This window comes from Sphaerodactylus townsendi, linkage group LG06 (assembly GCF_021028975.2).
Source record: "Sphaerodactylus townsendi isolate TG3544 linkage group LG06, MPM_Stown_v2.3, whole genome shotgun sequence".
In the NCBI taxonomy this organism is placed as follows: Eukaryota; Metazoa; Chordata; class Lepidosauria; order Squamata; family Sphaerodactylidae; genus Sphaerodactylus; species Sphaerodactylus townsendi.
Window position 1 is genome coordinate 103,954,864 of NC_059430.1, and position 15,010 is coordinate 103,969,873.

A 15,010-nucleotide genomic window follows, 5' to 3' on the forward strand; every position below is an offset into this window, starting at 1 on the left:
CATAGAAGCCATTCAAATGGTGATTCATCATACATGGCAGTCCATATCCATACATTCAGAATATGTGAACTGTGTTATATAGTTGCCAGGGAGGATGGATCCAACTGCCACCTACAGAGCAGTGGTGGGATTCAGCTGGTTCGCACCGGTTCAGTAGAACCGGTACCTAATTTTTGGTTGAGTTCTAATTTTTTGTTGAGGGGGGGGGGGAGCGAGGGGGTTTTCAGAGCCCCCTCTCCCAGGGGAGTGAAGGGGCTTTCAGAGCAGCGGTGACAAGCCCCCATTGCCCCCCTCCACCCCCACAAGAAGTTCCTCCGCAGCAGGTAAGTAAGCAGCAGGGGGTGCAAGGCAGTGGGGGCACACGGCGGGGTGGGTGGGTGAGCTAGTTGTTAAATTATTAGAATCCCACCACTGCTCCAGAGAAAAATGTACTCCTATGCAAAGTTCTGCAGACCAAAATCAGACCAAAATCGTTCTCAGCATACAGTTTCTGAAGAGTGGAGTTGCTCACACGAAGTTGGGTTTTGACTTGCAAAACTGCATTCATCTGTCTAGAAACAAGGGGAGTGAAGAGAGCCCCCCCCCCCCCCATATTCACAAACTATAAAATGAGGGTTGTCAGGCACTTTGATGTTTTTTATACAAGTTTCACTGGGGAAAAAAGGAAATATTTTCCTTCTCATCCTGCGACTTCTTTCCTGCATTTTTCTTAGCTATATTTTAAAAACAGCAGAAGTTGTTCTCCACGTTAATAGTAATTAACCGTCATCAAGTCGCGACCGACTCATGGTGATTCCATGAAGTTCCACCAAATGGGGGATTTCAAGGCAAGAGTTGAGCAGAGGTGGGTTTGCCATTGTTTGCTGGTACAGTGTTAATATTTTTGCAATGCTTGGCCTGGTCATTGTCAATTAATATGGGCACTACTATCCCATCCAAAGCTCCCACAAGCTATTTCCCAATAAAATGCTTACATTGGATGGGAATCTCAGCAATTGAACCTCAAACTCTGACCAACTTATGTCCTTTATGCGATAAAATCTGTTGTTAACATATTATTTGGGAGCCACTAATTTAGATTTTATCAATGTGTGTTCAGCACGAGTGTCTCTTAACCCCATGAGGTTCTCTTTATTAAGTCACTGCTTCCGTAAAGTCTTTACTTAGATTTTCTTCTACCCTAAACCTTCAAAACTTTTGCAACTTTGTGCATGTTCTCGTTGAACTAATTTGACAGTCTTGTTACTAGTTTTCTCTAGTTTAGGGCAGATCTAATGTGTCTCTCCTCCTGACGATGAAAGCAAGCAATCACTCTGGACTTAGTTTGTGCCATAGGGGCCCACCTTGCAGGGTTGGTGTATGTAGTTCCAACTTTCTCTTTTGGACTCCACTCTTGGGGTTTCTTACATGGACTTGGGAATAGGTTTCCCTCAAAGTCTCCCTCAATCTCATCCATTAAAGAGGCAACTTCTGCCATTGACTTTTTTCTCTTTGACGAACCTGAGCTCGTAAGGGACTTGTTTGTAAAATTGTTCTAAGCTGATCAGTTGCTTCAGCTCTTCAAAATCATATAGTAATCTTACTCCTTTCCACCCACCAATCCAGTGCTTTGTGTAGACAACTGCCCTTCTGGGAATATCTCACCTGGTTTGTGCTTTGTGTCTCTAAAGGCTTTGTGACTTTGTTCAGCTGTCAAGCCAAATCTGACTTTAAATTCCTCTTTAAATAAATCATAATCAGAGGTTTCCTCCTCTCCTAAATCGTCATAAACTTTGCTCAATAGTCCACACAATAGTAGACATAAATACAATCTTTTTTCATCAGCTATCTCCAAGTCATGGCATATTTGTTCGAAATTAAATAAATATGCTTCCAATGTATTGTCGAAGGCTTTCACGGCCGGAATCACTTGGGTGCTGTGTGGTTTCCGGGCTGTATGGCCGTGTTCTAGCAGCATTCTCTCCTGACGTTTCGCCTACATCTGTGGCTGGCATCTTCAGAGGATCTGATGTTGGAAAAAGCAAGTGGAGTATATATCTGTTGGAGTGTCCAGGGTGGGTGGGGAAACCTTGCCTGTGAGTAACAAAGGCGGCAACCAGGTCAATAGTTGAGGGCATCTGAATAGAAGTATGAGTAACAATGAAGACTATAGCCTGGGAGTAACCCTGTAGATAGCAAGGTCACTGGTGGGAGCATCTGAATAGAAGTATCTTGGCCTTTGTTTCTTCTGTCTATGGTCATCCTGTGTTTGTGTGGAGCTGGTTTGACACAGTCTTGACCCTAGTATTTTTCAACACTGGCAGCCAAGTTCTGTTCATTTTCATAGTTTCTTCCTTCCTGTTAAAATTGTCCATGTGCTTATGGATTTCAATTGCTTCTCTGTGTAGTCTGACATAGTGGCTTTCAGAGTGGTCCAGAATTTCTGTTTTTTCAAATAATATTCTATGTCCAGGTTGGTTTATCATGTGTTCTGCTATTGCTGATTTTTCTGGCTGAAATAGTCTGCAGTGCCTTTCGTGTTCTTTGATACGTGTCTGTGCGCTGCGTTTGGTGGTTCCTATGTAGACTTGTCCACAGCTGGATGGTATGCGATAGACTCCTGCAGTACCTAAAGGATCCCTCTTATCCTTTGCTGAACGTAGCATCTGTTGAATTTTCTTAGTGGGTCTGTAGATGGTTTGTAGGTTGTGCTTCTTCATCAGTTTTCCTATGCGATCAGTGGTTCCCTTGATGTATGGTAAGAACACTTTCCCTCTAGATGGCTCTTTATCTTTGTTCATGTGGCTTGTTCTTGGTCTTGCAGCCCTTCTGATTTCTGTATTAGAGTAACCATTAGCCTGTAGAGCCCTGTTTAGGTGATTCAATTCATCTTGTAGGAGGTGAGGTTCACAGATTCTGTTTGCGCGATGTACCAAAGTTTTGATGGTGCTCCTTTTTTGCCCTGGATGGTGATTGGAGTTTTTGTGTAGATATCTGTCTGTGTGAGTAGGTTTTCTGTATACCGTGTGTCCCAATTGCTGGTTTGGTTTGCGGATGACTAAAACATCTAAAAATGGCAGTTTTCCTTCATTTTCTTTCTCCATAGTAAATTGGATGTTTGGGTGGATCTTGTTGATATGGTCCAGGAACTTGTTTAGTTCTTCTTCTCCGTGGCTCCAAATGGTGAATGTGTCATCCACATACCGGAACCATATGGTGGGCTTTTTTGGTGCTGTTTTCAGGGCTTGTTTCTCAAAATGTTCCATATAAAAATTAGCTATTACAGGGCTAAGAGGACTACCCATGGCTACCCCATCTTTCTGTTCATAGTATTCATTATCCCACTGGAAGTAGCTGGTAGTGAGACAATGTTGAAAAAACAGAAATTCTGGACCACTCTGAAAGCCACTATGTCAGACTACACAGAGAAGCAATTGAAATCCATAAGCACATGGACAATTTTAACAGGAAGGAAGAAACTATGAAAATGAACAGAACTTGGCTGCCAGTGTTGAAAAATACTAGGGTCAAGACTGTGTCAAACCAGCTCCACACAAACACAGGATGACCATAGACAAAAGAAACAAAGGCCAAGATACTTCTATTCAGATGCTCCCACCAGTGACCTGGTTACTCCCAGGCTATAGTCTTCATTGTTACTCATACTTCTATTCAGATGCCCTCAACTATTGACCTGGTTGCCGCCTTTGTTACTCACAGGCAAGGTTTCCCCACCCACCCTGGACACTCCAACAGATATATACTCCACTTGCTTTTTCCAACATCAGATCCTCTGAAGATGCCAGCCACAGATGCAGGCGAAACGTCAGGAGAGAATGCTGCTAGAACACGGCCATACAGCCCGGAAACCACACAGCACCCAAATATGCCTCCACATTATCTCCTTTTTGATACTTTGAAAGTAGTTTTGTATCTATTGAAGGAATTTCTACATTACTGAGGGGCTTGGGTAATTCAGCCCTAAGCTGTATCTCTTGCATTTTTAAGGCAAACATTTCTTTTTCGTAAGCTAACTTGTCTTGTCTTCTTCTTGATTCTCCCACTCTTTTTCTCCTTCAGTGCAATTTTGGCTAATGGCTCCTTTTCCTCAGCCTGAATTTTGGCTGACTCAACTTCTGCCACTAATTTGGCTCTCTCAGCTTCTACCTTTGCCACCTCAACCTTTAACTTCATCATTTCTAATTCCTGATTATTATTTTCCTTATCCCCCTTTGCCTTTTTACCTTTCTTGGTATGCCATTTCTGACAGAATTTTTTTTAAAAATTTCAATAAAATGAAATAAAAGCTTTGTTATAGTGATAACTAAAAGTTGTGAGAATACTTCTGAGTGGGTTTTTTCATATTAAAACACGGCCAATAAATATATGATGAGAGGGAGGAACATCAGATGCCCTTCAGCGCCTTCCCACTGTCTCATGCCCTGATGATTTTTTCCCCTCCAAAATTCTAATGGTAAGTTATACTTTGACTGAGCAGGCCTTTAGTCTATTAATATTTCTATGCAGTAGCATGAATGCGGTGATTTAGAATTTGTGTATACACTTTGCACTTTCCCACTTCTACAAACTAAATCAAACTGTAAGAGTGTTTTTTAGCTGTTCAGCTTGGGCACTTCTCAGACAGGAAGATTAACAGCTCCATATGGACCACTAAATAACCTTAATGTAAGAAAATAAAGTAATAATGAACTTGCACCAGAGGCTTATAAAGTTAAAGAATCAAATGTTTTTATTTACAAGAAATCAGGATTTTTTTCCAGAAAATGATAAAAAGATTATATCTATATGAATAAGAAGCCGGTTTTAGAGAGGTTACTATTTACAAGTTGTTTCAGTTTCTTTTTAGAATTTGATACAAGGTTCACACAGGTCACTGTCATTAGTGCTTTCAAGTTGTTACTATCACTTCAAGTATACACACAACAAGGACCCACCAGTATAGGTGTATAGTTTTCTGTTTAGCTTTCTAGTTTATGTGCTAAACCTTTAATTTCGACCACAGGTAAGAATAATCTACACAATTCTTTAGACACTAACTGAAAGCTTGGTAGGTTCTCTGCAGAGAAATCAACCAAGCCACCCGTATGATGAATCAGTGTCACTGTGTTGGGTTAACTCCAAGACCTTGGCACAGATTCCCTACTTTAAATCTGTCCTTCCTGGCAACTTAGAATAGCTCATCTCACTTAGAACTGGCCCTCAGCCACCACAGAATGAAGCTCTAACAGAACACCCATTCCCTTTGGCATTCAATTAAGTTCTCCCCTCAAAACTCTCAGTGCTTTGGCTAAGAACTCTCGACAGTGCTCTCTAGCCAGTCACAAGGAGTTCCATGTTAACTCTCTGGGCTCTCAATATTATGTTATATTTGCCTCTACATAGCAATTATGGTCTTCCTCAGTTGTATCCCATCCAAATACTAACTGTGGCAGGGCTACTCAGGTTGTTTATCCATTTCAGCGAGAGAAAATAAAAATCCAGAAGAAATATGTTCGTTAAATTTACAAATCTTTTATTTCAAATAAAAAGAGGAAGCATAGTAAAGAAGATGCTGCTGTCTTGTAGCCTCCCACTCTGCTACTTTTAAAGAATTGCAATTTAGCTCAAACACCCTAGTTCTAGGTATATATGTGTGTATATATATATACACAAAAGGTTTCAGTGAATACAAAGTGCTCTCAGAAAATGGGGGTAGTAAGAAAGTTAATAACCAAGCATACCAAATCGCATTGTACAATGAGTGGCTCCAGGGTACAAAACAATTCAGTGAGATAAACTTTTCCTATTCCCAAACCATAATGCACCATTTGCCTCCGGGTAACATTAGGTACAAAGGAATCTATCCTTAATGTTTTGTTAAAAAATACCATTCTATCACATATTCATGAACAGGAGCCCCAGAAACCAGCTCAAAGCCAGAGAGAAGACTGAGAATACTTTATATATACATTGCAAACTGTATCTTTGAAAACTTATTCTACACAATACATTAAAAAAATCATACAAATCCCCAACTTAACATATGAATAAATCAGACACACATAGCTATTACAGAGCAACATCTGGCTTTCCCTATTTCAAGACCCTACACTTACCTTAGTAGTTTGCAAGCAAAAGAAAAAAGTTTGGGATTTATAGGAGGGAGAAAAGCAGCAGCTTTGTGGTATGCACAACAGTTTGTTGCTTCAAAGTTTTATTTCAAAATCTTTCACTGAAAAGCTGCCAGGCAATGTGGCATCCAAAATACTTTTCGATTATCAAAAGCCACCTTAAAAACAGGGATTTTCTTTACTACCCAAAAGTCCAGCACCACTAAAGCCACGTGTGTACAGAGAACTCCTAAAATAAAAAGTCAAGAGACAGCAGACTTTAAGGCAGTGAAAGACAAAAGGGTAGCGAGACTCTGGCATCACAACAAGGATGCGAGTTCCACAGCAGGAATAGTTCTGTCCACCTTTCCAGTCTATTGTCATGTTGATTCTTCGTTTTCTTCCTCATTCTCATCCTTTTTCTGGTCCACCTCAGATTTGTCCGATGATTCATGTAAGAGAACATACTCCCTACTGCTGAACCCAAATTTCAGGACATCCTTCTCTTTCAGTTCATAGTAGCGCTGAGATTCAATGCGCTGGTTGTTCAGAAATGTGCCATTACCTGAGCCGAGATCAATGATGTAGGGTTTTACCTTTCGACCTGTTGTGCCATCAGGGCGAGTATACTCCACAAGCCTGGCCCAAAACAGATTTGTGATTATTAGCAGCATAGATATTAGATACACGGCCATGCCAGATATATACATGTCTCTGAACCAGGGCTGGCATCAGCATATTCTGAGACTGGGCTGCTGCCCAAGTCTTTTTGATAGAGTGAATGCCACCCCACCCCTGCTGCCCATCTGTGAACCTTCCAACCAACCATTTTCCCAGCTGCATATACTGACCAGAACAGTCAAAGAAGAGTATGCAAGAAACGGGAGGATTGGAAAATCAGCAAGAGGGTGGGTGATGGATGGATAGCTAGGCAGTTGTGGGAGAGGAGAGAATATAAGTGTGAGTGGGGGGAGGCGCAATGGCAAGCAGTGGAGGGGAGGGTACCCCCAGGTATGCTCTACCCAGGGCCCAATGAAACCTGGAACCAATCCTGCTTGGAACATTGCATTACTTCTTCTTCCCGGAGCATTCCATAGCAATATGGACTTGTGAAGAGTAAGATCCCATCAGAAAGGCCATTTTGAGTTGTCTAGATCACAAGTTATGTGAATTGATAAATCACAAAACAAGAGGTCTCCCAACATTTTTTAAATATGATGTTATCCTTGTTAAGTGAGCTAACTCACCTGAATTCTCAACTATTCAAATAGAAACATTAGGGTCACACCCCAGCCACCCTCCAGTCTTCCTATTTTGCAAAAAGAAATAAAACAACTAGACAACTAGTTGAGGGAACTTGCGAGCTTTAAATGGGAAACAAGGTGAGAGACAAAGAGGGCAGGAAGAAAGTTGTCAAGAAAAGGATATTCTCTTGACAGACATACTCAATAAATCAAGACAGTTAATTAAAGAAAGCAAGTAATATGATCAAAGTGATAAGCTATGTCTTTACAACAGACTTTCTGGAAAAAGGGCAGGAAGAAAGTAGTGCTAAAAATAACAACATCATAGACCAATGTTGTTCAACCAGTGGTGCATGTACCACCAGCGGGGCACAATGTGCAATGCAGTTTTCATGACTATTACTAAGAATTTTCTCTCCATCAATACCCAGGTCCACCTGCAAGTGTGGTATGTCGTCTTTACCTGCCACAGATTATCCATCTGTGATTTTTTAGCAGGCTAACAACAACTCTGGACCCTTGGCAGATCATCTAATTAACCATTCTACTGCGTACCACCAAGAATCTTTAACGTGCTGTTTTCTGCCAGTCATATCTGTCAGGGAATATTCACTATGCTTCTGATATTTACTTAATAAATGATAAATATTGTAATACAATGCCCATAAATATATGAATATCTTTCTTGAGGAATGAGGGCCTTTTTGTGGTGGGATCCAGGATCTCTGATAGAGTGGTTGGTATAAGTCACAAAAGGCTGAGAACCACAGGTCTAGACTAACCCCTTGCTTTGTACCAGAGATTTCTGACAACAAGCCAGGCATGCTAAACAGTTGACCTCAAACCTTACATCATTCATAGCTTACTCTCTGCCACATGAGCTGAAACTTACCGGTACTGAAAGACAGCATGCTGTTTGGAACAGGAGGGATGGTCAATAGGAATGTCAGCAATGCGTCTGTGTCTGCCCAGCAGATAGGCACTCTGCCTGTGAATGTACATGACCGGAAGGACCTCATCATTCTTAAAAGGATAGAGGCGCCACCGCTTCTTTGGGATGCGTGCTTCAGGGGGCTCACTGTATTTGATCACCACTCCACGGAAAGTGTTGGTGTCCTCCACAAGTGCACCAGACAGTTCAAAGCTTGGTTTTTCCTTATTCCCTGATTCTTTTTCTGTGTTCTTACTACCAGGTTTCCCCGTGCTCCGATTCTCCTCATCACCACTTGCTTCCATATGCTGACGATGTTCACGTCGTCGCTCATTATAAATCTCCCTCTGCGCCTGCTGCTCCTGGAAATGATCAGCTTCCCTTTCATGGCTACCAGGGCGTTCTCTATGGGGTTTCCGCCGGCTTGAATGGTCTCGATGTCTGTCTCTATCTCCACTTCTCCCCCATCTGTGCTCCAGATCAGAATGGTCCCGATGTTGACGCTCTTCATGCCCCCTCCGAGAGTGATCCTGTCGCTCCTGCAACAGAAACAATAAAAACAACCAATCCAATATGGGTACATAAATACATGTTTTCAAGGATGCTTCCCAGGATTGTCCAACTGAACTACTCATTGTACTCATATGTTGTCATGAAGAAAATAATGAGTCACTTTCCCCATCAGCTTTAATTAGAAACTGGTATTAAGCCACACGCCCTAAGAGAATCAAATGTATTGCATACTTCACAAATGTGATAAATCACAAGTTATTTTAAAAATGGCCACACAAGAAACCACCACTTGATTCCTTCCAAACTGCTGACATGTAATCAGCCATTTAACTAATTAATCAACCAGTACCATTAATATCTCATCAATACATAATTTTACATGGTAAATCTTTTTGACTCAAAAACTATAACATTTAAGAGCTACTTAATAGCCTTAATACGATTTTGTTTCTTATCCTGTTTCTTATTCTTCTGACACAGTTCCCCAAAGACCACAAAATGGGTCTGGCAGGGCCCGTCAGGATTGCAGCTCATTTTCCTCGGCCACCATTCTCTTTCCACCCGCCATGCTGCGACCCATCAGAAACCGTCCTCCACATCCTTCTCACCTGCTTTATTTTGCTTATCACGTGACGGGGGCTTCGGCTCCTCTTGCGTCGTTTATTCGAGGACTTGCTCTTCTTTTTAGAAGTCAGCCTGGAAAGAAACACAGCACCAACTCAGCATAATACTACAATGGCGAGCCCAAATCGGCTGATAATCGGCGCCAAAGGACATCCACGGACGAAAGGAAAGGCACAACTCGCGGCTCAGGACATGAATCGAAGGCCTATCGACTGTGGAGGGGGCAACGAGCCAGGCGGCTCCCTCAACCGTCGGAGGTGGAACAGAGCCTCGGCCTCGAAGAGGAGGGGGCCGACCTGAAAGCCACCTCAGGAAAGGGGGGGGGCAATCTACCTGGCTTCCTCTGGCGGGCTGGGCGGCGAGCGGCTTCCGCGGGGGCTCCGCTTCCTGCGCCGCCGGCGCTCCGGTTCCTCCATAACACCCGCCCGCTCGCCGTCCTCGAACTTCTGCTTCCGTCACTACCCGGAAGCGCTTGTGACATCACTCGGGGCCGTTCTACCACCCATCTCTATGAGCGGACTCTTCCGTCGTTTGCTGGCGGAACTTCCTGGTCAGCCGGTTTCCGTTACTGCGGCCGCTATGCTGGCGGGAAAAAGCCGTGGCGATGGGGCTCAGGGGGCTTGTGCGACCGGACAGAAGGGCAGCGGGGGAAGCGTGAGGAAGGGAACAGAGTCCACTTACAGGAGAGGCCAGATCCATCCCTCGCGACTCGTAGGATGGAGGCCACGTGATCGCCTATCTGCGCTCCCGGCGCCGCTCTAGTACGCAAGCGCCGCGGGCGACAATGTCACGTGGTTTTGATAGCGCGTCCCTGTCGCCGTGGCAACGGCGCCACAATAGGCTCCACAGCAGAGAGAGCGGCACCAGAGCAGTCATGATTCCGCCCGCGGACTCGCTGCTCCATTATGAGACGCCGGTGCTGGTCAGCCGCAACACTGAGAAGCGATCGCCCAAGGTAGGTGGGGAGCCGGCTGGGGTGGGGAGCGAGCGAGCGTCGCCTTTGCTGCGGGCGCATCTGCCGACCTCGCGCCTCTGCCGCCCTCTCCGCAGGCTCGGCCGCTGAAGGCCACCCCGCAGCTGGTGCTGCCCTCCGTGCCCGTCCCTCCCTCCAAAGGCAAGGTGCCGCCGCCCACTGTAGACCCCAGCAAACAAGCGGAGGAAATCCTCAATGCCATCTTGCCGCCCAGGTGAGCCCCGGGATGAGGGAGACTTGTGAAGGGAAGGGAGGTGGGTTGGGCTTAGTTCGGGGTGGGGAGCGCGTCTTTGCTCTGTCTTCTTGCTTCCTTGTAGAGAATGGGTGGAAGAAAACCAGCTATGGATCCAGCAGGTATCCAGCACCCCCAGCACACGCATGGATGTGGTGCATCTGCAGGAACAGCTGGATCTCAAGCTCCAACAGCGCCAAGCCCGGGAGACAGGCATCTGCCCTGTGCGGCGGGAGCTCTACTCACAGTGCTTCGGTGAGCATGGGTGGGATGAGACCTCTCCCCCATCCCTTGGGCTTAGGTGACCTACCTTGTTCCAAACGTATCCCTCAAACAGAAGAGTGCACATTCTCTCTTCTTCCCTCTCCTGTCTTATGCTTAGGCTACTAAACAGCTCCAGAGCATCTTACCACATCTAAGCGCCTTCAGGTGAAAGAGATCTGCCCCAGTGGGTCTTAAAAGGCTTCTTAGAAAAACTATGGAGTACTGTACATCTAACTTCCTATCCTTAAACCCAGAAAAATAAAAAATTGTCATTTTTCCAATGTGTTTAAGCCCTCCAGATGGCTTATCAATGGGATTAAGGTTGAACACTCCAAGTCCTTTAAATATTTAGGCCTAACCTTTCATCACAAAGCCACTTGGGCCAGACACAGAGACACTGCTATAAAAGGAAGCTATCACACTGCTTCAGCAGTGGTAAGTTTTTTTCATTCCAGGGGAAGGGGATATGTTCCTGCAGCTCTAAAGGTTTTCAACTCCAAGTAGTTCAGCAACTTCTCAATGGAGTTCCCCTATGGATAGCTGCATGGAACAACTCAGTTGAAAGAATACAATCTGGCTTCCTCTACAAAATACTTGGGGTACCACACTCTGTACCATATGCTGTACTATGCTTAGAAACTGGTCAGAACCTACTTGAAACAAGAGCATGGCTGAATACATTCAAGTATTGGATCAAACTATGTTTTAACTCTGATGAGCGCAGTTTAACACATATTGTGCGCCCAGACCTATTTGCCTCCGAATGGTATCAACTTCTTAAATCAAAAATCCACTCTCTAGGTTTAATACTTGAAGACCTCTGTATGCTGTCACCCAGAGAGATTCTGTAAACCTTAAAAAGCAGACTTCTAGAACAGGAATACCATATCTTGTTGGGCCAAGGAAATAAATCATGCTCACCCCTTTCTGGCAGAATAGTACCAGAACAGGGGCACATAGCCAAATATCTTGAACTATTAACTGAACCCCAACAGAGATGGATTATTACAAGGGCCAGATGCAATACTTTCCCATCGGCCATTACAAAGGGTCACTACCTATCTATCCCTCTCCAGGATCGGGTCTGTCCACACTGTAAAAACCAAGTGGAGACTCTTCCTCACATTATACTTGACTGTCCGAGATATGTGGGTATTAGGAATTTCTCTCCTGGGCGGGTCTTAGACAAATCTGAAAGAGACTGACAACTCTGTTGTGGAGCTTTTGTTAAATAACACAGAGGCCATGCTCTTGGAAAAAGTAGCAAAATTTCTTTTACAAGTGACAGAATTTTCTAACGTCCAATGCTAGATACAGTTTATCTGTCTGTGTTTTGAATGTACTTTTGATTTGTACTTCAGAAATGTCTGTAATGCTCTGGAGCCTATTTTAATATGCCTAATAAAGGTTGTTGTATTGTAGATCTGCCCCAGTTTCTTTGCATTTCTCCTGTAAGCATAACCATGAAGCTTGCACAGTAGCCACTGCAGGGCTGAAAAATAGCCTGTGCTTTGCTCCAGAATCATAGGAGACATGCACCGCTCTCCTGGGCATCGATGCGTCCCTGAGCATCTGCAAAGTTTTGCTTAGTGGAAGAAGGCATTGAAAGAAATGGCTGCTGGCTCAGCACCCCTGCACACAGCCTGATGGCTAGCTCTCCACTTTCAGATGAGCTGATACGGCAAGTGACCATCAACTGTGCTGAGCGGGGGCTCCTGCTGCTACGTGTGCGGGATGAGATCCGGATGACGATAGCAGCCTACCAGACCCTGTATGAGAGCAGTGTTGCGTTTGGCATGCGGAAGGCGCTACAGGCTGAGCAGGGCAAGTCCGATATGGAAAGAAGAGTAAGTGGGTCCATCTGTAGCTAGGGGCCCCAGGAACAGGGAGGCTCCTTGAGGAAAGCATTCAAAAGGCTATATTATGTTGTTGTATCTTTCAAACAACACCACCACAAAGGAGTAGTTCCTCAATACAAAAATAAGAAAAGGGATCCCAGAAAGGAGATAAAACATGTATTGCAAGTACTTCCCAGAAAAGTCCTGAAGCTGCTTTGGGAACTGCTTGTCTTTACTGAGAAGAGATACCTGCATATATTGAAACTGAACTCTTAGATCTCCTTTGGTGAAAAGTTTGACAGTTGGTTTTAGTGTAACATCAGATTTGATTGAAAGGCGTGAGAAACACAACTTTTGTGCTCTGGTTAAGAAATGTATCATTAACTTTGATTATCAAAGTACCAGGTTTCAGGGTATGTTGTGTTTACTCCTCAATATTTTGGTATTTCCACTAAACCCTATCATGTGTATACTGTTTGACCATCCTTGATATGTGATGGCCTTCTGACTGACTAGGTTAAATGCTAATCCTTCTCAACTTCACCAAAGTAGACTTATGAATATCACGTATTTATTGATTCTGTCTATCACCTTTAGGTAAGATTGGCATCTCTTTTCTTCTTGAGCTTCCACTTTATGAGGATCATAGATTTCTTCTTATTAGCCCTTTAAATTTTGTACCTTATGATAAAACCTCCAAAATTACTTTGTCCGTAGCTAATTTCTTTTCAGTTCCTTCCATCTTTTTAGCTATTTCTACTGCTCGAAAGTATTGCCTCATGGAGCCTCAATGAGGAAAAGTGCTTTAATCAAAACTGCATCCACATTATGCCTGCCCGAAAAAGGTGGTGTTGAAGATGCTTCTGGGAACCCTGAACAAATAGGTCATTGCTTTTCAGTGGTTAAGTGACTAATAAAACAAAAATTTTCTGTCCCAAGATTGCAGAATTAGAGGATGAAAAGAGAGATTTGGAGCGGCAAGTCAATGAGCAGAAGGCCAAGTGCGATGCCACTGAGAAAAGGGAGCTTGAAAGGCGGCAGGTGGAGGAGAAGAAGCACAGTGAGGAAGTCCAGTTCCTTAAGCGGACCAATCAGCAGCTGAAGGTTAGTACAGGAGAAGGAAAGGGATATACGGGGAGACATATTTTGTGGCGTACTTAAAGAAGGGGTCTACATTTATGAAGAAAGACTTGGTTTTCAAACCGTGACAGAGGCTGGAATAGTCCCAGAGGCCTGAGGTGTGGTGTTCTGAGACTACTGGTGCATGATGATTGTGGGAAAGGGCTGGGTTTGTTGTTTATCACAGTCTTGTTCAAAACAACCTTTTCTGATGCTCCAAACAAGAGCCTAGCAAGGTACTTGAGTGTAGCATCTGCCAGCTGCTCCCCTTGCATAGCACCCATGGATTTCCTTTTTGACTGCCTGGCCATCAAGTTGACCCAGTCCCTGAGTTGCTGCTTCCAGGCAGTGGTTTCACAGCCAGGCCTAAAAGTGGAGAATGCAAACTGCCACTTCAGTAGCTTTGATTCAATTTCCTCTTTGGTGCTTTACATTCAGTGAGTTTCATTGCCAGGAAACAGTGGCAACCCTCCACTTGCTTCTCATAATGCAATAGGTCCACATGCCATGAATGAGAGCAGCTAACGTTTTAAACACAGAAAGAGGAATGTAAGAATCAACAGAGTTCCCTGGCTAGTGTCCTCCTCAAGTACTTCAGCAGCCAGTTGTGAATCTTCTATAACAATTAGATATGATTACTCCTTAACTAATCTGTTTTTGTTCCTTGTTTTGCCATTCAGGCCCAGCTCGAAGGCATCATTGCACCAAAGAAATAGACTTTCCATCATCTCTCAAGCAAGAATTCAAGGCTTTGGGCCTTGTCTCCCAGATTACAATGATTGGAGATGTTTCATACACTTGGGGGGGAGGGGGGGGGGGCTGGGTAGGTCTCAGCCCCAAAACATAGGCAAAGAGCCTGTCTAGATTTTTAAGAGAATAAATCGGAATTCTGAAACTCCTCTGGGGAGACAGAAGCTGTCCTCAAGGTTCCCTTCATATTTTTGCTAATTCCACCTGTTTTCCCTTCTATGAGCTTTTGAGTAAGGAGCTAAAGTGGATGGGCACTAGGAAAAACATTTAAAGTGAGGGTAGTTCAGCAGTGGAATCAGCTGCCTAGGGTGCTGGTGAGCTTCCCCTTACTGGCAGTCGTCAAGCAGTGCCTGGAAGAACACTTGTCAGGGATGCTTTATGATGATCCTGCATTGAGCAGGGGGGTTGGACAAGATAGCCTGTATGGCCCCTT

The 15,010-nt window shown here is 44.1% G+C and overlaps 2 protein-coding genes across 2 annotated transcripts; one reads left to right on the forward strand and one right to left on the reverse strand.

Moving 5' to 3' along the window:
* Positions 1-5,491: 5,491 nt before the first annotated feature.
* SNIP1 (Smad nuclear interacting protein 1) lies at positions 5,492-9,989 on the reverse strand. The gene is made up of 4 exons (XM_048502395.1): positions 9,735-9,989; positions 9,386-9,473; positions 8,226-8,803; positions 5,492-6,728 (listed from the first exon to the last, which is right to left on the reverse strand). The coding sequence occupies exons 1-4, from the start codon at positions 9,815-9,817 to the stop codon at positions 6,470-6,472; spliced, it is 1,008 nt and encodes a 335-aa protein (XP_048358352.1). The 5' UTR covers positions 9,818-9,989; the 3' UTR covers positions 5,492-6,469.
* A 61-nt stretch (positions 9,990-10,050) lies between these two features.
* DNALI1 (dynein axonemal light intermediate chain 1) lies at positions 10,051-14,747 on the forward strand. Its single transcript, XM_048502396.1, has 6 exons — positions 10,051-10,356; positions 10,452-10,588; positions 10,692-10,861; positions 12,539-12,717; positions 13,648-13,812; positions 14,508-14,747. Exons 1-6 carry the CDS (start codon positions 10,186-10,188, stop codon positions 14,541-14,543), a joined length of 858 nt encoding a protein of 285 aa, XP_048358353.1. The 5' UTR covers positions 10,051-10,185; the 3' UTR covers positions 14,544-14,747.
* The last annotated feature ends 263 nt before the right edge of the window (positions 14,748-15,010 follow it).